The following is a 23,582-nucleotide window of genomic DNA, read 5'->3' on the forward strand; positions in this document are numbered from 1 at the left end:
CTTTGGCTTGCTCTTGGCAACGTCTTGGACCTCGGCAGCACGCTCCCTTAGCTCGGAGACTCCGGACACCGTCTCTCCACTTGCCATATCCTACTTTCCTTCAAGTGATTCACGAGCTTGGCTCTGATACCAGCTGTCACGGGATGACTCTTTAAGCCTTCCGCCCGTGCGGCACTTAGACTTGAATAACTCGATGAACAAGCTAAGTAAGCCTTCGAAGCCTCGCTTCCCCGGATTGAATCACAAAGAAAGCTAAGATAGCTTGGAGAATGCTAAAATCACTTAGAAGATGGGAGAAAGGAAGCTTTGTATTGAAACTTAGGAGAACTTTACAATTGCTTACAATTCTTGGATGGTTTGGCCAAATGGCCTTGCCCCCTAATTATAGGCCTAAGTCACCTCCTCAATGGAGGGTTCTAGAATCCCCTACTTACATCCAGAAATATCTAGCATAGTTCTAGATACAACTTGCCTAATCTAGATTGTTCTAGGTGAGGCTTTAAATATGTACACTTGTGTGGAATGTTCCAGAATTCCCTAGATTATCTTGAATGCTCCGCCATGTTCTTGATTTCTCCGGGACGTTCCAGAAGCTTCCATGAAGACATGGCTTCATGGGCTTAGATATATGATGTCTTGGGCATTTCTTTGTTCTTGACACATGGCCCGTGACACTAGGAAGACATAAAATTCCTTGGTAGAATTCTCTACCAACTCCAATTTCAATATCTGCATGCACCACCCAACTCAGCATTCAACCATACATTAACACATGCATTCACCTTATGAGAATTACCTTGTGGCAATTTCAAAAGCCATGCTCCTCCACTGAGAAGGGACGTGTCATTCTCAATAAGAAGAAAATTTTCATTGTGACGAGAATATGGGTGGTACACCACGTGTTTTTTATATAAGTGGTGGGAAATTGTATTTTTTAAGTGATTAACTTTTTAGCACACATATTTCACCATTAGTATAGTGACACGTGATATACCACCCCGTATTCCAATCACAATGAAAAATCTCTCCTCAATAGGGAGAGATTTTGTAGCGTGTTCGAAAGATGATATGGTACACCGCGTAGGACTATGGAGACGCTGAGGACTGACTTGCTTAATTCTTATTGCTTAAGTAAGAGTTATGTGCAGATACGGAAAATGCATTGGCTGATCATTATTACTTTCTCTTCTGATCTTGGAAGTGCATACAAAACCTTCATACTTTCCTTCGACTCCGGGAAGGAAGAGTTCGGAAAGGATCGTAAACCATTCAACATGTTTCTTCTGTAACAAAGGATAACCAATTTGATATATGGCTCTTGAAGAAGTATTATATACGATAGGAAGAAACTCGTGGGATAAAGACTACAACATACACATCAAGGTGAGTCCTAGTGTGATAAAAACTTTCATACTCCTCTTTGTTTCGTGGGTACTCTGCGCAATCTGTCGTAGGTGCTTGGGAGCATGGCATATATTTCAAAGGGTACTACTCCAAATTTGAAAGTATTGTCTTCTTTTTCGATCTAAAATACGGAAACATTAGAGTTGTACAAGTTGGAACTTCGAATGGGAATTGCAATGTTATAACATCGATATATTCAGTTATACCACAAGCTTGATTCCTTTTCGGAAATATGGTAATTAGATCTAAGCAGATGTAGGCCAGAGAAATCTCTCTGACATGGGAAAGTTACAGAAGTCTACTAGTGTGCCACGGTATTGCAGAGAAGTTGGGCAGAGAAGCAACACTGCAAGAAAAAACAGTTTTTGCGACGAAATATTTGGCCACGGAAGTAGGATTTCGACCCCAAAGGTATGGAAAGCATGGCGGTTGGCAGACTGAGAAGTAGAACACGTTTAACTTATAAGTTGAGTCATCGTTCGTCAATTATATAAGAATTCATAGCATCATCAAAACTCAATGGAGCACAAAATCCTCTCATTTGAGCACTCGACCAATGTATATAAATTATGGGTTTCAGATTTCACATCGAATTCTTTGATCCATTGAAGATTTCGTAGCATTAGTGTCAATCGAAGAATACTAAAAAAATATATCATTTCTTGTACTTAAATTATAATATGTGGATGATCCCTTAAATATGAAAAATAGACTTTCGCAAAAAAGAATCAAAATAATATGATGCCCCTTCAGATACATAGGGACATTTGTAGGACTTTGAATTTTTTCAAGGCCGGAGTAAGGAGGATTGAAATACGTATATCTCATAAGTTCAATCAAAGACTTAACAACACCAATCAGATTGAGTTGCTCAAACGGATCATTGATACCAACACATCCTGTTGTACTTCAAAAATGTTTGCAAAGTCTGCACATTTCGTTGAGATTGACTATTTTTGTTCCGTAAGATATGAAAACCTGATCCATTTGGGGATCAGACGAGTTTTCTATATTATCAAAGATTTGTACAATCTAGGAATTGATGAGCGTATTAGTTATACTTACTTTGTTTCCTTTTCACTTTTGTTGCTTTATTTTATTTTTTTCCGCGTACTCGACAAAATGGAAAATTATCAATCACTCCACCACACCCAGCATCGTGTACAGTATACTCTGCCTTTATAAAATTGACAGATTGTGGACCATGCTTTATAAAACCTCCGAAAAATTGACCTGTTCTTTTTTCATAGCAATGGCCATATGAATTTATGAGTTCTTAAGGCAATCACCTACTGAATCAACCATCTTACCTCAGTTTGCGGTCGCAAAGTAGGCACCATTAAGTGTGTACAAAGAAGGTGGGACATGACACCAAAGCTGAACTTCATCAGTGTGTACGTCATCACATCTGCCACTAATTTCGTCATAAATTTTGTGTGACTAAAATGACAACAAGTAAGGTCATCTTCAACTGAAATGACTAAATATAGCCCCGTTCAGAATTATAGCCTAACAAAAAATTATTTTAAGTGAAAAATAAAAAAGTACACATGTAAGACGAAGCTCTGCAATGGTTTCAATGGGTAAATTGTGTCAAGAATTATCCTGGTTGGGAAGATTTCACTAAGTTGTTTTGTCGTGAACTTGGAACATCAGAGTTTAATGATTCTGCAAAAAAATATGGTTAAACTTCTTCACACGGGGTTTGCTGCGATTACATCTCTGAATTTTGTCGGTTGGCTAATCGAACGAAGGATATAGATCTGGGCCCACTCAAAATTTGTTTCATTGGTGGATTACAGCAGAAATCTGTCATGATGTCAAGATTCTCCGCCCTCGGGACGTCCATAAAGCGATTACAATTGATCAGCAGTCATTGTTTGCAAATATCATTATACAGATCAATAGTTAGAAGCATGTTTTCGAAAGCAGTACGCTTTTACTAAGATTGATAGGTTTTCAGATTCTATTAAACATCATCTTGCAGTTTCTTACGTTTTCCATGCCTTTCCCACTTTAACCATTTTAACCAAAATCAATCCAGTGTTAAACAATGAATGTTTGATATCACGTGTTTGACATTTCTGTTGAGCTCATCCTTGCATGCAGTTCGTACATAGCGTCTAATAAGTCCTGCCTTTGTGGTTTTCTCAGACTTAGAATCACATTATTGGAAATTTTGAGTATATTTCATTGTCCCACATTAGTCATTACTAAAAGATTTTCTTATTTTATAAGGCTTTATCCTTTTCAAAAAGTGAATGGAGTGATAGACTATGACGAATATTATTGGGCTCAACTTTGGGTATGAGACTTTGAGATGTGCTAATTAATTGAAAAGATGGGCCTCGGGCTATAATAAATAAATTCTTTAAATAATTATTTTTTTAATTAATTTTGGATTTAATTAATTAATTAATTTTTATATCAACAGACTCATCTTTTCAGATAAAGTTTGAAATGATGAAAGAAGCAAAGCACCCCTCTGAGAAGATGTCTCCTAACAAACACATCTCATACTCATACTTGTTGCAAACATGCATAAATTAATTATATATACATCCATCTGCATAGCATTTAGAATATAGAAAAAAAAAATCAAATTCATCTTCTACAATCCCAAACCTTCTTACTAAGAGAACCACAAAGAAATTCGATAAAAAAATCTAGTTTTCTGGTGCTGAAATCTCGACTTAGATCATTGAACCTGGTGAAGCATATGTCCATAAAACTACAAGCACATAATAGAAACGAAACTCTATTTCAAGGACATTGCCGTACTGAATCCTCGATCTTCAGTTTATCTGTTTAATATTATTTCGATTTCTTCATACTCTGTTAAATTATTTATTCATATTTATTATTTATTAACATATATAAATTTATCATTGATTGTTGATATTTATCCAACAAAAATTGCAAATCACATACCCTGTTAATATTTGTAAAAGGTATCTTGAGAAATCCAGGGGCAGTGACCAAGGTTAAACAGGCCAAACTTTGCATTATAACCTATGGACGATTAAAGTAAGCCAATAATTTGTTTGGTAAAAGCACTTTTTAGATCAGAAGTACTTATTCAGCTAATAATATCATCATATCCTTTGTCAGCTAATAATATGATCATAGCTTTTGTCACCACCGTATGCTTCAAAATTCAAATAACCAGTTCCTAACTTCCTAAAGCAGCAGAAACAATACCCCAGAAAATCCAAATTCTCCAATTCAATCACACACAGAAAGCATCATTTGCACAACAAAAGCACAATCGCAATCGAAATTCTCAAACATAAATCAACTACTTCCGAATTAATTCGAAGCTGTTGTGAAGAGCACCACCTAAAACCAAGCTCAAGTTAAAAATTGAGAAAAAATGGACCAAAAGTCTAATGTATAGAAACGTAAATAATCGCTATGGAAGAAGATGTGGAAGGGAATCAGAGCTTACCGGAGAGAGAGTGGAGAGTTTAGTAAAACCCTGATTTTTGAGGAAGAAGATGAGGGAGAGAATGGAAGCTAGAAGCAAGGAGAGTCAGAGAGCAAACTGCCGAGACAAAGAGAGCGATTGTTTTCTCGATTATGTCTCTTGAAATTACATAAAAGCTCTTAATAATTTGTGTTAACGGGTTTCGTGGGTTGATCCAAAATGACCCGTTATTTAACGAATTTACCCATTAACAACCCAACTCAATAAGCATTCATTCAAATACTAATTTTTTTGGCCGGTCACGTACTCAATAAAAAACAATACTTGACTACTCAAAGATAGGTAACAACTCCTACTTAAAATTCCTCTAAATTGTTTGTTGTCAATTTATAGAAATTAATGTTTATAATCAGAATCGTTCATATTATAAATCACCATATAAAGATCACCTCTGTAAATCAATTAAAATTAAGGTCGTTTAGTCATCAAACTGTTTAAAAATAAATGAACGGTATTGGTAAAAGCATTGCGAACCGTCTATGTATTTGCTACAATAGATTGCCTAAACGACCTTAGTTTTAATTTATTTTTTCGCTGAGATGATCTTTACAATGTGATTCATAGTATGAACAGTTCTGAACATAAGTACAAAACTCTGTGTTTAAAATATTAAGAGTTTTAAGTAGTAGTTTCTACTTATCTTTGACTAGCCAATTATTGTTCCTCAATCAACCATATGAATTTCACTGTTGTGGAGAATTCTAGGTTGTGTAGAACGTTAAAGGAGGTGGGACATGACAGCTAAGCTGAACGTTATTGCCTAGTGTGTACGTCATCACATTTTCCACTAATTTCGTCAGAAAGTTTTTCTTAGTGTGACTAGAATGACAACAACTAATTGCTAAGGTATAACAACCTAACATTTTGTGTCAATAAAAAAAAAATTAGAATAAAAATTTACATGTATATTTTATTATATTAGCATGCAATGTCACTAAGACAATATATCGTCTCATATGAGAAATTTTGTAAGTGTCTATTATTCAAATGGGTACTCTACGTCTCATAAAATAAGACGATAGATACAAAATAAAAATATCATTTCTCTATTTGTGTTATGACATTTAGAGTGCCGCTTGAATACCTAGTAGTCAGAAAAATATTTTGTATCATATTCTCGACTTAAACACAATCACGTGATTATTATCTTATTTAAATTACAATATGTGCATTTGTTATTACTTTTCGAGCAATAAAAAACTAAGAGCATGTCCAAAGGAAATACCAAATTCAAAACATCAAATTTAAATTTGGTGGCTGACTTGGCAATTTAAGATATGGTCAATATTTTCCTTTTACCCAGTATGCCAAAACAATAAAAATTAGGTTGATGTTGGTTTAAAAATAGTAAAATAATACTTAAATATGCTAGCATTTAAGGTAAGGCAAGTGAAATGCATTTGGAAATAGCAAAATCCATTTTGAAGGCAGCTTCAAATTTGATATCTCTTTGTCCATGTCATCTTTGACATCTCCATTGGAGTAGATAGTACGTCATCTGTTACGGTTATATGTATGTGACATTTTTGACGTCTCCTTTAAAGATGGTGTGTAATTTTTTTGTTTAATATATTTTAAAAATAAAACATTTCCGTTTTATATCTTGCTCACATAAAACAATGGATAAAGTATATTTACTGTCTCAAGTTTGGGTCTAATTGTACCCCCATACAATAATTTTAAATCATTTTAGTTAGGCTTACTTTGTTTCCTTTTCATTTTTGTTGCTTTTTTTTACATATGCTCGATAAAATGGAAAATTATCAATCACTCGACGAAATTTTATACGGTAACGGTTAAGCCACGTCAAAATTTTATATTGATTTTTTATAAAGATAATAAGACAAAAAACAATAGTGATATAAAATGTTAACGTGACTTAATCGTAACCGCACAAATAAAAAGGGATGGAAGTGTATGAGAACTGGGAGGGCAGAGAAACCAGTGTTGGAAAATATTAGTATTTAGGTTTACTTTAATGTTTTGTTTTCTGGGCTTAGCCCGTTAGCATTAGGGTTTAGGGTTAGTTTATTATAAATAGAGTGCTTTGTTATTCATTCGATATTAAGTCAGTCACAATGTAGTCTCTAGGGTTTTTGTAGCCGTCTTGGCATTCTCAATTTGTTCAATAAAATTCCTATTATTTTGTAGTCTTGTTTGTTCCGCACTCAGATATTCAACTTGGTATCAGAGCAGGTTTCATTCTTCAGGATTTAATCTGCTTTGGTTGGTATCTATTTGCTTGTTTTTGTCGTCGTTCGTGTTCGGATTGTCTAGTTGTGTTTGATTGTTTGTAGAAAAAAAAAGCCTGGAAAAAGTTCGACCCGTTTGCATCTGTGCCTTGTTATTGCACTCGCATCAACCCCACACCATGCCGCCAGCAACCTGAAGATTGAACCCGTAGGTTACCCCCGCTGATCCGCCGCCGTTCTGATCCGCAAACCATTGCCATCACCATCGCAGAATCAGATCTACCCACCACTGCCCTGTCTTTGCATGGTACCCGCATCCCCTTCCCTGCCTAATCGCACCGCCGCCGCACCAATGCTGGAGGTGTATGGCATGCATCTCAAATTTGTTAGTCCAGAAAGAAGGAAAAACGAAAAAAGGAAAAAGGGAAGTAAGGAAAAAAAAAGGAAAAGAAAATAAGAAAGAAAAAAAAGAAAAAAAAAAAGGAAAAGAAAATTGTTTGCTGTTGGTTTTAGGCCCACACGGGCAAAGAAAAAAAAAACATAGTTAAGTTTGTTTTTGGGCCACACAAGTTGTTGGTGTTGTCCGTTTGTTGGTACAATTGAGATATGGAAATCTCATCCATTTAGTGACGGGTTCTTTCCATACTCTCAACTCTAGTCAGTTGGAACCACAATCAGTTTGCCAGCAAGAATCAAGTCAAGTTTGCTAGTCAAGTCAAGTTCGCAAGTTCACCAGTTCGCAAGTCAAGTCAAGTCAAGTTTGCATACCTGCCTGTCTGTTTGTCCGCATTGCGGAGCCTGCCTGTCTGTTTGTCCGCATTGCGGAGCCTGCCTGTCTGTCTGTCCGCGTTGCGGAGCCTGCCTGTCTGTCTGTCCGCGTTGCGGAGCCTACCTGTCTGTCTGTCCGCCTAACGGAGCCAGTCCGCATCTGCTTGTTTGCAAACCCATGTCGTATACCGCCATGAGTTTGACAGGGGGTGTTGGAAAATATTAGTATTTAGGTTTACTTTAATGTTTTGTTTTCTGGGCTTAGCCCGTTAGCATTAGGGTTTAGGGTTAGTTTATTATAAATAGAGTTCTTTGTTATTCATTCGATATTAAGTCAGTCACAATGTAGTCTCTAGGGTTTTTGTAGCCGTCTTGGCATTCTCAATTTGTTCAATAAAATTCCTATTATTTTGTAGTCTTGTTTGTTCCGCACTCTGATATTGTCCTTTTAAAATGGACAGATTGTGGACCAAGCTTTATGAGGCCTCCCAAAAATTGACTTATTATGTTTTCAATGCTAGGGCTGTATGAATTTATGATTTTTAAGCCGACCACCTACTCCATTAACCATATTACCTGAGTTTGCGGGCCTCAAAGTAGGTGCCATTAAGTGTGTACGAAGAAAATAATGTCTGATCACTCTTGTGGACAATTCTAGTGGTGCGTAGAACGTTTAAGAAGAAATGGGGACATGGCAGCTAAGTTGAACTTGATCAGTGTGTACGTCATCACATTTTCCACTAATTTCGTCATAGATTTTTTTGGTGTGATTAAAATGACAACAACTAAATGTAAGGGTATACTAACTAGTACAAAAAAAAAAAAAAAGCAACTGAAAAGAAGAAAAGAAACAAAAAACAATAGTGATATAAAATGTTAACGTGACTCAATCGTAACCGCACAAATAAAAAGGGATGGAAGTGTATGAGAACTGGGAGGGCAGAGAAACCAAGACCTTTTAAAATGGACAGATTGTGGACCAAGCTTTATGAGGCCTCCCAGAAATTGACTTATTATGTTTTCAATGCTAGGGCCGTATGAATTTATGATTTTTAAGCCGACCACCTACTCCATCAACCATATTACCTGAGTTTGCGGGCCTCAAAGTAGGTGCCATTAAGTGTGTACGAAGAAAATAATGTCTGATCACTCTTGTGGACAATTCTAGTGGTGCGTAGAACGTTTAAGAAGAAATGGGGACATGGCAGCTAAGTTGAACTTGATCAGTGTGTACGTCATCACATTTTCCACTAATTTCGTCATAGATTTTTTTGGTGTGATTAAAATGACAACAACTAAATGTAAGGGTATACTAACTAGTACCAAAAAAAAAAAAGCAACTGAAAAGAAGAAAAGAAACAAAAAATAATAGTGATATAAAATGTTAACGTGACTTAATCGTAACCGCACAAATAAAAAGGGATGGAAGTGTATGAGAACTGGGAGGGCAGAGAAACCAGGTCCTTTTAAAATGGACAGATTGTGGACCAAGCTTTATGAGCCCTCCCAAAAATTGACTTATTATGTTTTCAATGCTAGGGCCGTATGAATTTATGATTTTTAAGCCGACCACCTACTCCATCAACCATATTACCTGAGTTTGCGGGCCTCAAAGTAGGTGCCATTAAGTGTGTACGAAGAAAATAATGTCTGATCACTCTTGTGGACAATTCTAGTGGTGCGCAGAACGTTTAAGAAGAAATGGGGACATGGCAGCTAAGTTGAACTTGATCAGTGTGTACGTCATCACATTTTCCACTAATTTCGTCATAGATTTTTTTGGTGTGATTAAAATGACAACAACTAAATGTAAGGGTATACTGCCATTTAGCATTTTTTTTATCAATAAAACAAAGACATTAGAATAAAAATTTACACGTATTTTTATTATATTTGCATGCAATGTTACCATTTTTTTTATGCACCCGGTATTTAAACGGATACTCCACACGTAATAAAATAAGTTGAGAGATTTAAAAAAATATATCATTTTCTCTATTTGTATTATGAAATGTTGAGAAACGCTTGAATGCCTTATACTTAGAAAAATTCTCTCTTTTCATATAAATCATTCCCGACTTGAACACCATCACGTAATTATTATTTTATTTAAATAATAATATATGGATTTGTTCCTTTTGAGGAATAAAAATAATATATCCCAAAAGTGTGTGCATTTTTTTAAAATAAATTTTTAATATAAAATATCTCAGTTATATTTCTGGTTCCACATAAAATGATAACAAGCATTTTACATAAATAAAAATTTTATTAATACCAAAACAATTCACAAGTATATAATTTTTAATGTTTTAAAATTCAGATGATGGTGACCATTTTTCGTGTTTTGGTCCTTTTGGACTTTTTGGCTTAAAGATAAGGTTCTAATTTTTCAGAAATATCCTCTCCATATTTCTTCCACCAAATCCACATAATTAACTAATTTGGGCCTTTGAAATTTTCGGATCCCTTTCCTAATTTTTCAATAAAGGAATAGTACATGTGGACCAATAAAGAAGGACAACACATTTTAATTAAAATTTCACTTGTAAGTAAGAGCGGTTAGATTCGAATATCATAGATAACGAATTTGATACCAAATTGGGTTGCCCATTGTGTGACTTAGCCAAATTCTTCATTTTCTTAGTGTAAAATATATCGTTGCATTAAAAAAAATCGCTATTTTTTGTTAGTATATTAAAATTTTTGTTTGTCAATTATAAAGTAATTAAATTCTTAGTTTTATGTGCCAGTGAAATAAATGTAGAATGAGTAAAAGTAAGAAGGCTAAAATGAGAAAATAAGTGAGAAGGTTGATGGCATTTTCCTAAACTAGATATACAAACATACAAAACAATCACATTATTGTTTATCTATAAATAAAAAGTTTGGCTACTCTATGTGCACATGCAAGGGAATTACCAATTTGAAAGCTTATAGCGCTGCTACTGCCTCTTTTGAAGATTGCCTCAGCTGAATTTGTGAGTGTACTGGTTAGAATGACTTTGTTTCTTTTCTTCTTTTCAGTTGCTTTTTTTTTTTTTTTTTCACAAATGCTCGATTAACATAAAGTATCGTTGAATAAATGGGCAGATTGAACATGACAACTGCAGTTGTTCGTACAGTTCTTAACTATAAGAATTATGACGATTGGAGTTCTCAAATCAAGACCTACTTGTTGGCCGAAGATCTTTGGGATGTTTTAGGTGAAGAACGTCCTAAAACAGAAGATGAAGAAAGTAAGGCTTGGGAGAGGAAGGATGCCAAGGCGTTATATGCAATCCAGAATTCTTGCGGGGATGATACTTATAAACTTATCAAGGACAAAACCACAGCCAAAAAAGCATGGAATACTTTGTTTTATGAACTAAAGCAAATGGAGCAAAGGAAGCAAATGGAGCAAATGGAACAAGCATTAAATATTGGTAGGTACATACATAAAAAATTGAAGGAAGAAAGAAAAGCTGATAAACATACGGCAATGGTTGTACGGTTGTACCTTGTATGTGATCTGTGATTCTATTCTGATCTGAGGAATATTTCACACGTTCGTATAGGCATTTTGTATGAAGGGAAAAGAAAAAGAAAATTAAGAATTGAATGATAAGATCTGTCATCTTAACATCAAAATTTTCATTTTCAGCATACAAGTCAGTTAGTGAAGTGTATCCAACGCCAGGGGTTTCATTGGAAGAAGGGCGCACTGGAGGTATATATGTATATACCTTGATCCTCACAAATGCATACTTCTATTTAATGGTAATTAATTATTTTGATGCAAGTATGGGAAACATAGCAATTAACAAACTGGAATGCAGAACATGATGAGAGCGATGAGAGCGGTGAGACTCTTGAGAGCATCCATAAAACTTTCGCCAAATATGTGAAGTCTAATGATTGGGTTAATGCGATCAAGTTTCTTCGCCAACATCGCCAACTAGGGTGTGCAAGACTTCCATTTGTGCGAAGTGGTACAGCTCTTCATTACGCAATCCAGAATTTGGAGAGGTTCTGCGAGCGCATTATACAAGAGTTGGTGGAGTTGATGGCAATGGAAGACTTGGAAATACAAGACAATCTCGGTTACACAGCTATTGATTATTTAATAAAATATTATCCAGAGAGGGTTGAAGTAGCTAAATGCATGGTAAAAAGGAACCACAATTTACTAAGTCCTCCTTATGACGATGTGCCACGAGTTGTCGTGGCCCAAGGGAAGACAAAAGGGGAAAAAATGGCTCTTTGGCTCTACTCCCGCACTTCACCCGAAACACTAAATGTTATTTATGCCGCTCAACTTGTTTCTGACGGTTTTCGTCTCCAAAGATTTGGTACACTTTTTCCCGTCTGATTTTTTATTTTTATTTTTTGTTACAAATTTTGTCTGTATACTTACAATGTTCTCTTTTTACACTTGTATTATATATAGATATTGTGTGGAATTTGATTCAACGTTATCCCAAATTGGCCGTGGCTATGAACTTGGAAGGGAATAGTCCTTTAAAAGCATTGGCTAGTAACCCTTTTGCATTCAAAAGTGGAAGCCGACTCAGTTTATGGGAAAATTTGATCTATTATGGTTAGTACATTACTGCTTTTTATTTTCTCATATTTTTTTCTTTCTAAAAGATAAAACTTGATACAAGTCCAATTTTGTACGTCGCTAATACGATTAATCCACTGATGTGAAATTGGTCCAATGTCTAATATCACACATCATATTTTTATTGTCTTACCAATATACCCCTAACATTATAAATTATTAAAAATATGTAACTGCACCTAATCCCTTAATTATAAAATTACTAGTTGAGTGAATTCCCTTGTTGTAGGAGTTGAACTAATCCCTTAATAACTTCAACTCTCCCGTAGAAAAATATGGTCTCTATGTGTTCTTCAATAGCTCCCTCGCTTGACACCGTTTACTCATTCAAACTTTGATTTTGTGTCCATCTCTCGTGTGGTGCTTGCTGGGTTCAAACTTCTTGGTAAAGTGAAAGTGGTATGGCAGGGAACGGTAGGATTAATATTTTTTACAAATTATATGGTAGTCTTCTTAATTCTGTGGAATTTGTTGGTGTTTACCTACTTGTATGATAGATTTTTTTAATTAATCTATCGTATTTATATCTAAACTATATGGTAATACAATCTTCTTTATCAATCAAAAGACAGTGAAAATATTGTTTAGTCTTCTATCACAACAAAAAGGTTAAGGGCATCAACATAATTTTACAAAACAATATTTTGCTGTTGTTTGTTTAAGCTTCATCTACAGGTGAATTTAACATCTCTAATATTTTGCCACTTAGTACTATGCCTAATGGTATTTCTCTTCACTTATAAGTGAGAGATCTTAGGTTCGATTCTCGCCAAAGATAAATTTGAACCACATTATTGCTAACCCATTGTGAAACTAAGTCCAACCTTTCTCCCTTAGTGTAAAAGATATTATTTGTTCAAAACAAAATTTTTAAAAAATATAAATAGACCTCTCTCCCTCTCTCCCTCTCTCCCACTTTCATGTTTTCTCTCACTCTCGTCCTCTCTCCTTCAATTTTAAAAACAAAAATAAAAATTTTCACACAGTTTGTGTGTGGGCATATGCTCTATTTACAAAATCTTCTCGGTCAACCAAAATAGCTTTTGAATGAAAAGACAATTGTAGCCCACTATTCACAATTCAATAAAGATATATCAGAAAAGAAAAATAATAGACATAAAAATAATTTCTCACAAAATGAAATTTTACTTTTTTTTCTTTCACTTCCCTCCTACACATATCATCAAATTATCTCTCTTTCTCTCCATGGTCTCTCTTTCCTCTCTCTTTCTCTCCACGTGATCTCTCTCTCTCTCTCTCCTCTCTTTCTCTCACTCAAAAATAAAAAACATTCAAATAAAAAACAAAAACAACTTAACCGGTGTTCTCTCTCTTAAAATGAAAACATTTTAGATAAAATAAAAAATAAATTAACCCACGATTCTCTCTTCATTTGATCCTATTAAAAAACAACTAAATCTCTCAGTGTGTGGGCTTTTTAAATATACTAGCCTTTTGCCACATGCATACGCGTGCGGCAATTGACATTTTTATATATCTTTTATTTAAATAATTAATTTACATATTTTAAAAAATTATTTAAAAAAAAAAAGAAATGAATTAAAAACGTGAAACCACCCACTAATGTGGGATGTTTTGTTTTTTTTTTTCTATAATTTTAAATATTAAATTCATTCAAAATAAAAATATGTTTAAATACTTTATCTTCTTTTGGTTCAATTGTAATTTATGAAATTCTTAAAGGACAATTTATGGTATTTTGAATGTTTCACCATTTTAGGGTGCTCACTTTATATATATAGATAGATATATATATATATATATATATTATAGATTAATTATCTTTTATCTATCTATATCACGTGATCTATCTCAAAAATGCTACTGTTAGCACATTTTGCCTACTTCTATGTGAAAATTGATACAAATATGATATGAAAAATACAATATGTGTAGCATTACTCGATCTATCTCAAATTAATTGTTTATTCACATGTATCATAGATTTTTGTTCTCTTATTAATCTACATCTCTGCATATATTTTGGATTTTTTTTATTAACATCTCACACATAGAATCTAAAGCTAATCAAGAAACTTTTCAATAACCTAATCTAACCCCCTTTTTTTCTTAAAGGTACTGTAGAATAGCTATTCTTTTTATACATGGCCTAATCGGATAAACGGTCCCTATGGTGATAAGGTAATCGAAAAGTAGCCCCCGTGGTAAAAAAATTAGGATTTAAACCCTCGTGGTGTAGTCCGTTAGCAAATTTACTCCAAAAGTGATTTTTCCATTAAAAGTCTGTTATATGCAAGGGTAAAAATGTACATTGATGTGTCTTCTTCATAGTCTCATAGAACACTGGGAGTATTTAAAACCTCAAAAGCCATCATTCAGCCAAGAAAATTACGACATGGCCCGAGTATTTTCCTTGATCAGGGAATGCTACTGAATCAAAAGCTGAGAGCTCTGAATCTTGAGAGGAAGCTTCATAGAGCTGGCGGGTTAAGCAGGTGGTTAGCATCACTAGGACTGGGGGTAGTTTGTTAGGATTTTCCAGAGGAAAGGTCTGAGTAAGTTCCAGTTGGTGAATCTGACCATGAAGAAGCTCAAAGACATGGGTGCCAATGCAGTAGGGTATAAATGTACATTTTTACCCTTGCATATAACAGACATTTAATAGAAAAATCAATTTTGGACTAAATTTGCTAACAGACTACACCACGAGGGTTTAAATCCTAATTTTTTTTACCATGGAGGCTACTTTCCGATTACCTTATCACCACGGGAAACGTTTATCCGATTAGGCCTTTATACATACATATACATATACATATATACACACACACACAAGATATATTTAGACAAAGGAGTGGAGGGAATAAATTGGTTAGAAATTCATTATTTTCGAGATTCAAACCTAAAAACTCTCACTTATAAGTAACGAAAAATATCACTAAACTGTAGTGTTAAGAAACAATCCACAACTAATTAAGAAAATTCATTGTTATATGTTTGGTCGAGGGCCGAGTTCATTGGGAATGTTTAAGAATGCTGGAATGGTTAAAGTAAAGTATTTAGTATTAAAGGTTATATGTTTGGTTTGTTATAACGACTCATAAAATTCAAAAAGGCATTCTAATTTCGTCCCGTGAAATTTAAATCTTGTTACTTAACCATTGAAACTCAAATTTAGTCTCCCAGGCCATCCAAATCCTTCTAACAATTTTCAAAAAATAAAAAATAAAATAAAATAAAATAAAAAATCCTTTAAACATATCTACAAAAAAATGTTGGCATGACATGCGTAAGACCCACTTATGTTGAAAGCCACAGGGACAAACTATTAATAGTCAGATTAGTTTTAAAAGATGTTAGACATTTGATCTAAAGGTTGGGAAGGCTCTCACTCCACCAGAGAGCTCAAGGGGTACCACAAACGGGTTGGGTTTGGGTTTTAACTTTTAAACCTGTTAAACTAACGAAGCTTAACAAGTTTAACATGACACAACTCATTCAAATAACGAGTAAAAAAAATACGAACACAACAAACACAATCTAAGGTAAAAATCTTGGTTGAGAAGAATATTTCATTGAATTAATGATTGGGCTTGTATTCTTATCTTGATAGATATCAGCATAAATCCTCTTCCTCACATCGACACGGACATTCGTATAAATGTTGGAGAACCTGAAAGTGAGCACAGTGATGAAGGGCCTCTCGCAGAACAAAAAGAGAATAAAAGGCATCATCTCATTTCCTCAGGTATTTGACATGTCTGCAATCCAATTTGGTTTTTGTTAATGCCATGCCAATGCTACTACAAAAATATATGAACATGTTTATTCCATATTTCCTACTTACGGTTGTATTCACGATATGAGTAGATACAATGTTAAGCAATATACTTAAACACACAAAACATAAACAAAATGGGCAGATTATAGTGCCCCTTAAAACAGAAATAGAAATTCTTGGATTTCACCTTAATTTCACCCACAACCTTCCATTCTCCTTGGCCCAATTCTGGCAGGTTTGGCCGGAAATCCTGCGGTCACCGTTTCTTAGATCTGAAATTGAGGAAATTCGGCTATGAATTTGTGGAAACTATCTTGGGGTTTGAAAAGAGGACGGGAAGAGGTTTGTGGAGGTATAATTCGAGGTCGTTGGTGACCGGTGGAAGGCGGCGCCGTTTGTCTTTACTGGGTTGTTGAAGTAGCGTGAAAGGGAAGAAGGGAAGAGGGAGTGAGAGGTACGGGAGGGAGGAGGGTGTGAGTGAGAAAGAATGGGATTCTAATTTTTTGTTTTTTTAATAAGTAATATTATCTATGCAGAAAAAGAGAAAAAGAGGTAAGTTTAATCTTATAATTAATTAATGATAATATGGTTAAAGTTCGTTTTTTACGAGATCATGTGATCTTTCATTTTGAAAATTATATTTAGGTTCACAGGACTAGGGTCCTCTCCGGATCCTTCGGACGTCTTAATCCTGACCGTTCATTTAAATCATACGGTCATGAATTATTTTAATCTTTTTGTCTTTTTTTTTTCTGTGCGCCTTCGTCTTCATCCTTTCTTTTCAATTTTTCATCATCATCATGCCTTCTATCTCTCCTTTCTTTCTCTGTGTGTCTTCGTCTCCGCCAGCAAGCGGTTGCCCATGTTTTGATGCCGGTGGTCAGTGGTTGATGGTGCCAGATCTGACATTAGGAAAATTGGGTGACAGTTGGACACACGAAAGAGGTGGTGGACAGGCGGCGATGGCGGCAGATCTGCATTGAGGAAAGAGTGGGAGGGAGGCCATCACTCGTGAAGGACGAGTTAGTGAGTGAAGGGTTCAAAAGTTTTGGGAAATTCAACAGCTCTAATTAGAGCTTCTAAGTTTTTAACATCTTGTTTGCGTGAAATTCAACAATTAACCCGCAAAAATTGTTGAGAGAGAGAGAGAGAGAGAGAGAAATGGTGAAGAGAAGAGATCGATTCAGGGTAGGGAGGAAATAAGGGGGTGAATATAGGAAAGAGGGATCGCTTCGTGAGGAGAGTAAAAATTCATATTGATCGTTTCATGGTGAAGAGAAGAGATAGATTCATATTGGGTTGAACACGTCAATCCAAGGATCCCAAGGATCCCGATAAAAGGGATCCAGAGAGGATCAGTCTTAGGTTCCCGTTCACCTGCTAGAATACTCCTCCAAAATAAAATGCGACAAAAAGAAAAAGAAAGGAAGGGAAATAAATTAAAATGGAAATGAAAAATAAAAGTAATTAAACTGACAGGCTACAGCATAAGGTAAAATTCAACCAAGGTAAAAGATAAGTACATATCCGTCAGCTAATGGAAAAATAACTGATAAGAGGGAAATGGTGTTAGTGATAAATAAAAGGGAGACTTTGGATGTGGTCCCTAGTTATGAACAGTCTTTGACTGAAATCTTGTTGGTTTTCAATTTTTGATCCAAGTCCCTGAAATTAATTGATAATTTATTTCTATGTACGTTACTATATTTTTTAAATTAAAAATTAAAATTTATAGTTGTTTATAGTAATGAGATTTTAAATAAAAAACCATAATTTGTGGGATTAAAAATATTAAAATATAAATATACTATTGTGTGTGTAAACATGGGTACATTCATAAAAAATAACCAAAAAATTATTGTATCAAAACATGAGTACATTCTTCAAAATAGGTACATTTAGCAAAAATAAAAATGGGTACAAATAAATAAAAAAAATATGGGTACAATACAAATAAAACTTTAAAAAATATGGGCACAAAAAGAAATTAATATATGGGTACAAATTAAAACTGAAAGGAAAATTGGTACAAATTAAAAAAGGGTTGCAAATTAAAATGGGTACAAACTAAAAATAAAAATATATGATAAAAAATTTAGCCATAAATATAAATATACTAATTGTAACATTTTTAATATTAAATGAATATATTTAGAAAAAAAAAATATTTTATTATTGAAATAATTAATGATATTATTAATACAAAGGACCTTGATCAAAAATTGAAAAGTAATAAGGTTTTAATCAATAGAGTAGTAAAAATAGGGATGAAAACCTAATTACTCCTAAATAAAATGTCTTTGTTTTGTTTCTCATCAAATTTAACTTGTAATGCACGAATGAGTTTATTTCGAAGACTAGTGGCAAATCTTCAAACACTTTTGGGTGGGCCACATACACATTTATATTGTTGATTGATTTTTTTATGATAATTTTATTAATGGTCAATATTATTTTTAAATGATTTTCTTTTAATGAACCTAGGAATCGATTGTATATACCAGATGAAATTGGTGCATGAGCGGGTCCAGCAGTTTCTACCTCTCATGTGTGAAGCAGTGAGGAGAGATGATATGAGTTATTATCAAAGAAAGAAATTGGAAGAAACACTGTTCGTGGCAGCAGAACGAGGACATGTGGAGTATATTACTAATTTTCTTAGATATTCCTCATATCCCATATTTAGAGTTAGGAACAAAAAACATCAGAGCTTGTTCCAAATTGCCGCTGAATGTCGTCGTTACAATGTTTATAATATTATATGTGAGTTGTTCCAAAAACTAGATAAATGTGGTTTCTATAAATCCAAATATGGCCTTGATTACTCCGAACAAGAACTAAAGGAAATAGTGGAGCATAAAGATGACCTTGGCAATACTATGCTACATACAGCAGCAAGGATTACCCCATTGTCACAAATTGATCACATTCAAGGTGCAACTTTGCAAATGCAAAGAGAACTACAATGGTTCAAGGTGACTATTTACCTGTCTATCTATATATATATGCTTATATTTATGAAATTTTTTTCCCTATATGTTGTTTATATATATTTTGCAGCTATAATTTTGCCCTCATTTTCTACTACTCCTTTACATATTTTTGTTATTTTATTTATTCAATTTCAAAGAAAATAAAAAAGAGAATGTAGAAATTACTTCTCTTAAAAAATAAAAAATCAAAACAAAAGGGTTGTCGACTCGACATGCACAAGCATAACAGGAAAGAATTGAGATTTAAAAGGAAAACATTATGATGATTTAACTACGTACTATATTATCATCCTACGTGCTTAATTAATGATTTTGGGTTATGTGGTGTCTCAAACGACAAAAGTTCAAGCATTTATATGAAGAGATAAAGATTTGAGAATCACATCCATAAATAATTTTGTTGCCAAAAATGCAGAAGGTGGAGAGCATTGCAAATGTCAAGGATTGTGAATCTGTAAACAATGATAATAAGACACCACGGGAAGTATTTATGGAGAATCACAAAGAAATGTGGAAAGAGGCAAAAAATTCAATGAAGGAAACAGCAAGTTCTTGTACAGTTGTAGGTGCTCTTATTATCACCATAATGTTTGCTGCAATATTCACAGTTCCTGGTGGATATGATGGAGGTACAGGTCTTCCTATATTCTTAACTAAAAAGGTATTCATAGCATTTATGGTTTCAGACGTACTCTCACTTTTTTCTTCCATAACTTCAGTCATCATGTTTTTGGGCGTTATCACGTCACGTTATAATGAAGATGATTTCCACGGATCCTTGCCCACAAAAATGATAATAGGCCTTTTCACCCTTTTTTTATCTATTGCCACCATGATGATTGTCTTTTTTTGTGCTATTTACATTATGCTTGACGGAAAATTATCGATTGTTATTCTAACCATTGTGCTAGCCATTGTTCCACTTATCTCGTACCTATGGATGCAATTTCCGTTGCTCGTCGAGTCTTTTCTACTTTTTGACTGGGAGCATTTGTATTCTATAGTTTCTTATTTTTTTAAGAAATTTGTAAAGAGAAGCCCATGTGGGGCTTTTTATTCGGCCTATTATGTATGAGCTTTCCAAAATGACAGAATTTAAATTCTCATCAAATAAAATCTTATCAATTGCAAATTTTATTGTTTGGAGATATGTATGTGGAATTTCAAAAGGACAAATTATAATCATGATTTATTTTGTTTCTTTGTTAGTTCAACATTAAACTCTATCATTGAAAACAATATAAGGCAAAGAAAGTGAAAACCATATATGGCAAAAGAAAGTGAAACAAGAGAAATATGAAATATATAAAAGGAAAACTAATGAAAAGGGCTTGAAAACTTTGAGTTTTAATGATAAGGACAAAATAAAGGGTAAAGTGAATAGTATCAGGATTGACTTTTTAGTGTAAAAATGTGGTTTTTCGTTAAAGTGAACAGTACCGGGTGCTTTTTGTTAAAGTTCCCATATATAAAACCCAAAATTCATAGGCACCAAATAAACTCGCGGTAAAATGAAATTTGCAGAAAAACCAGAAACCCACAACCCACGACCATTTTTGAGGAATTTGAACTCCGAGAATTGGACCCCCAATTTCTGTGTTTTTTTTTTCAGCTCGGCAATTATTGATTTCTTCCCATGTTTTAACAAAACTATGTCACACTGGCATACCAAAGGAGGTCAGTAGAAGGCACTGCCGAGCAATAACAATTAAAATACCGGAAGATATGGTAATTCACATGACAGGACCAAGACCAAAGATATTATATTTTTGAAAATTACACGTACATAAAAAAATGTTTGGACTTTGAGAAGACGATTCACGTGTTAGTGGCTTAAAAAATAATTGGAACATGAGAAACATTTCCACAAATACTATTAATATTGACATCGATGAATATATTACAACATGTAGTGTATCGACTCATATTTTGAATCCAATGAAAGTCTCTCCCCACAATTGCCACAATAAATGCATTAACCACCATGACCTAGGAAGACATAAAATTCCTTTGTAGAATTCTCTACCAACTCCAATTTCAATGCTTGCATGCACCACCCAACTCAGCATTCAACCATACATTAACCAGAGCGTGTAAATACCACAAGCATTCACCATATGAGAATTGAGATCAAATCTTCTGCATCCAAATTTAGTGTGGTCTCTCTGTGGCCCCAATGAGTGATTGACACATATTAAATTCATAACAACAAAATTTAGAAAAGTTAAGATAATAACTATGAATTTAATATGTGTCAATCATTTATTGAGGCCACACCAAATTTGGGTGCAGAAGATTTGATCTCATGAGAATTACCTTGTGGGAATTTCAAAAGCCATGCACCTCCACTGAGGAGCGACGTGTCATTCTCAATAGGAAGAAATTTTTCATTGTACTGGGAATATGGGTGGTACAACACGTATTTTTATATAAGTGGTGGAAAATTGTATTTTTAAGTGATTAACTTTGTAGCACACATATTCCACCATTGGTATAGGGACTCGTGGTATACCACCCCGTATTCTAGTCACACTAAAAAATCTCTCCTCAATAGGTAGAGATTTTGTAGCATGTCCGAAAGACAATCTGGTACACCATGTGTTATAATACAAGTAAATGAACTTCTCTCCACTTATATCATACTTCCTTTTGGTCGTGGGTTCTCCGCGTGAATTAGTTCAATCTTGTTTCCTTGATTTTGTATATACAATAGACAGACTTGCTTAATTCTTATCTTCATCACGCGTAGGACTATGGAGACGTTGAGGACCATAGTGTTCGTGGCAGGAATTTCCGTCAGGGATGTTCCCTGGCCGACGAGCACACAACTTCTCGAGAGGTTGGTGCCGGTTGATGCTTTCTGTCGGGCTTCTGCTTTACTGGCGGGCTTTGTCGGGCAAGGCTTGTCGGGCAAAGCTGAAAGAGAATGACAGAGTTAACTTTGAAAAGTGCCTTTGTGGGGCCTTAGGTGTAGGCCTTGAGGCTCACAATCAAGATTAACTTCTAAGTGCTCAGGCGTGCCACTGCCATCTTCAGCATGACAGATGTAAAATGGATGTTGAGTTTTAGTTGCACATATACTCTAGAGGCCATGTTAGTTATGACAGGTGCCTTTGTGGGGCTTTATGTGTAGGCCTTGAGGCTTCCGATCAAGAACTAACCCAGTACTCGAATATATGATGTCTGTTTTATTGATTGCAGGAGTCTTATAACCATTATAGTTCTGATTACCCGAGCCCGAAGAGCAGAATGAATCCAAATAGTGCCTTTGTAGGGCCTTAGATATAGGCCTTGAGGCTTCCTATCAGAATTAACTCTATACTCAAACGCTCTAGCCCGAAAAGTAGAATGAATCCAAATAGGTGCCTTTGTGGGGCCTTAGATGTAGGCCTTGAGACTTCCTATCAGAATTCATTCTATACTCAAACGTTCTACGATAATCATAATATAATAGAAATAAATCTAAGAGATAGGTCGATTACTTGCGCCCCAAGTAACTTCGGACTTCTTGTTATCAAAGCTTGTCGTGGATGGGTTAAGTCCACATAAGGTTCTTTTTTATGCCTTGAGGCCAATGACTTTTAAATGATCAATCTTATATGCCCAAGAGCTTAGAACTTAGATCTAGTTTGAACTGTGAAGACATATTCAAATCGGATTCAAGCATTGAGAGAGTCTTTTAATAGTCATCTTACTAAAAATAACTTGAATACAACTGGAAGTATACAACATATTGCTAGGCTAATGAATGAAAAGACAAAAAAAAAGAGGGTCGGGCAAGGTTTAACCTTGTCGGGCAAGGCTGATCGTCTTGCAACTTCCTATCTTTGTGGTTTATCAAGGGGTTTGAGAGTTTTATAAAAAAGGGTAGGGAGATGAGTTTACAGAAAGAAATCGATACTACAGCAAGAGTTGAACAGGGTAGCAGAGCTATTACAAAGGCTTTAGGTGAAGGTTTATCCCGAAAGGGATGAAGGCTTGGGCTGACTACAGCTTCGTTTGAAGGCAAATCTGGCTTTGAGCAGAGTTTGTGCTTGTATTTGTTTGTTTGATTGAGTGTCCTTATCTCTGATTTCACTTTCTTCTTTTATAGACACTTTGGCTTGGCCTCCTGTAGCAGTAATTTTGCCCGAATGCAGCTTGAAGGGTAGTGACTCATCAACTTTTTACTTGTACTATCACTGTAAAGTACTTTTTGTTGGAAATTTTGAGTAGTTTGAGTAGAAATTTCTTTGTCCCACATTGGCCATTCCCAAAAGATTTTATTACTTTATAAGGCTTTGTCCTTTTATAGAAAGTGATTGGAGTAATAGGCCTGGAGACTAAAATTGGGCTCACCCTTGGGGTTGGGCTTAGGGGTGCATTAATTAAT

At 34.8% G+C, this 23,582-nt stretch overlaps 1 protein-coding gene, 1 long non-coding RNA gene and 1 pseudogene across 7 annotated transcripts; 2 read left to right on the forward strand and 1 right to left on the reverse strand.

The window, feature by feature from the left end:
- LOC103417096 (DEAD-box ATP-dependent RNA helicase 42-like) overlaps window positions 1-23,582 on the forward strand; it is a 98,099-nt pseudogene that overhangs the window by 23,435 nt on the left and 51,082 nt on the right.
- On the forward strand, window positions 10,560-20,342 carry LOC139193592 (uncharacterized). 6 transcript variants are annotated; one of them, XR_011577905.1, is made up of 8 exons: window positions 10,560-10,832; window positions 10,945-11,276; window positions 11,495-11,560; window positions 11,670-12,182; window positions 12,281-12,430; window positions 16,050-16,184; window positions 18,722-19,192; window positions 19,626-19,985. XR_011577905.1 is itself a non-coding variant. In XM_070816912.1 (8 exons), exons 2-8 carry the CDS (start codon window positions 10,952-10,954, stop codon window positions 20,283-20,285), a joined length of 2,340 nt encoding a protein of 779 aa, XP_070673013.1. In that variant the 5' UTR covers window positions 10,560-10,832; window positions 10,945-10,951; the 3' UTR covers window positions 20,286-20,342. The 6 variants fall into 6 exon arrangements, 4 of the variants coding, with proteins under 4 accessions (XP_070673013.1, XP_070673015.1, XP_070673014.1 ...); XM_070816912.1 differs by having other exon boundaries at window positions 18,702-19,192; window positions 19,626-20,342; XR_011577906.1 differs by having other exon boundaries at window positions 10,707-10,844.
- LOC139193598 (uncharacterized) lies at window positions 15,978-16,706 on the reverse strand. The gene is made up of 2 exons (XR_011577913.1): window positions 16,405-16,706; window positions 15,978-16,197 (listed from the first exon to the last, which is right to left on the reverse strand). It is a non-coding gene; the product is annotated as an uncharacterized lncRNA (long non-coding RNA).

Source organism: Malus domestica, chromosome 17 (assembly GCF_042453785.1).
Source record: "Malus domestica chromosome 17, GDT2T_hap1".
NCBI lineage: Eukaryota > Viridiplantae > Streptophyta > Magnoliopsida > Rosales > Rosaceae > Malus > Malus domestica.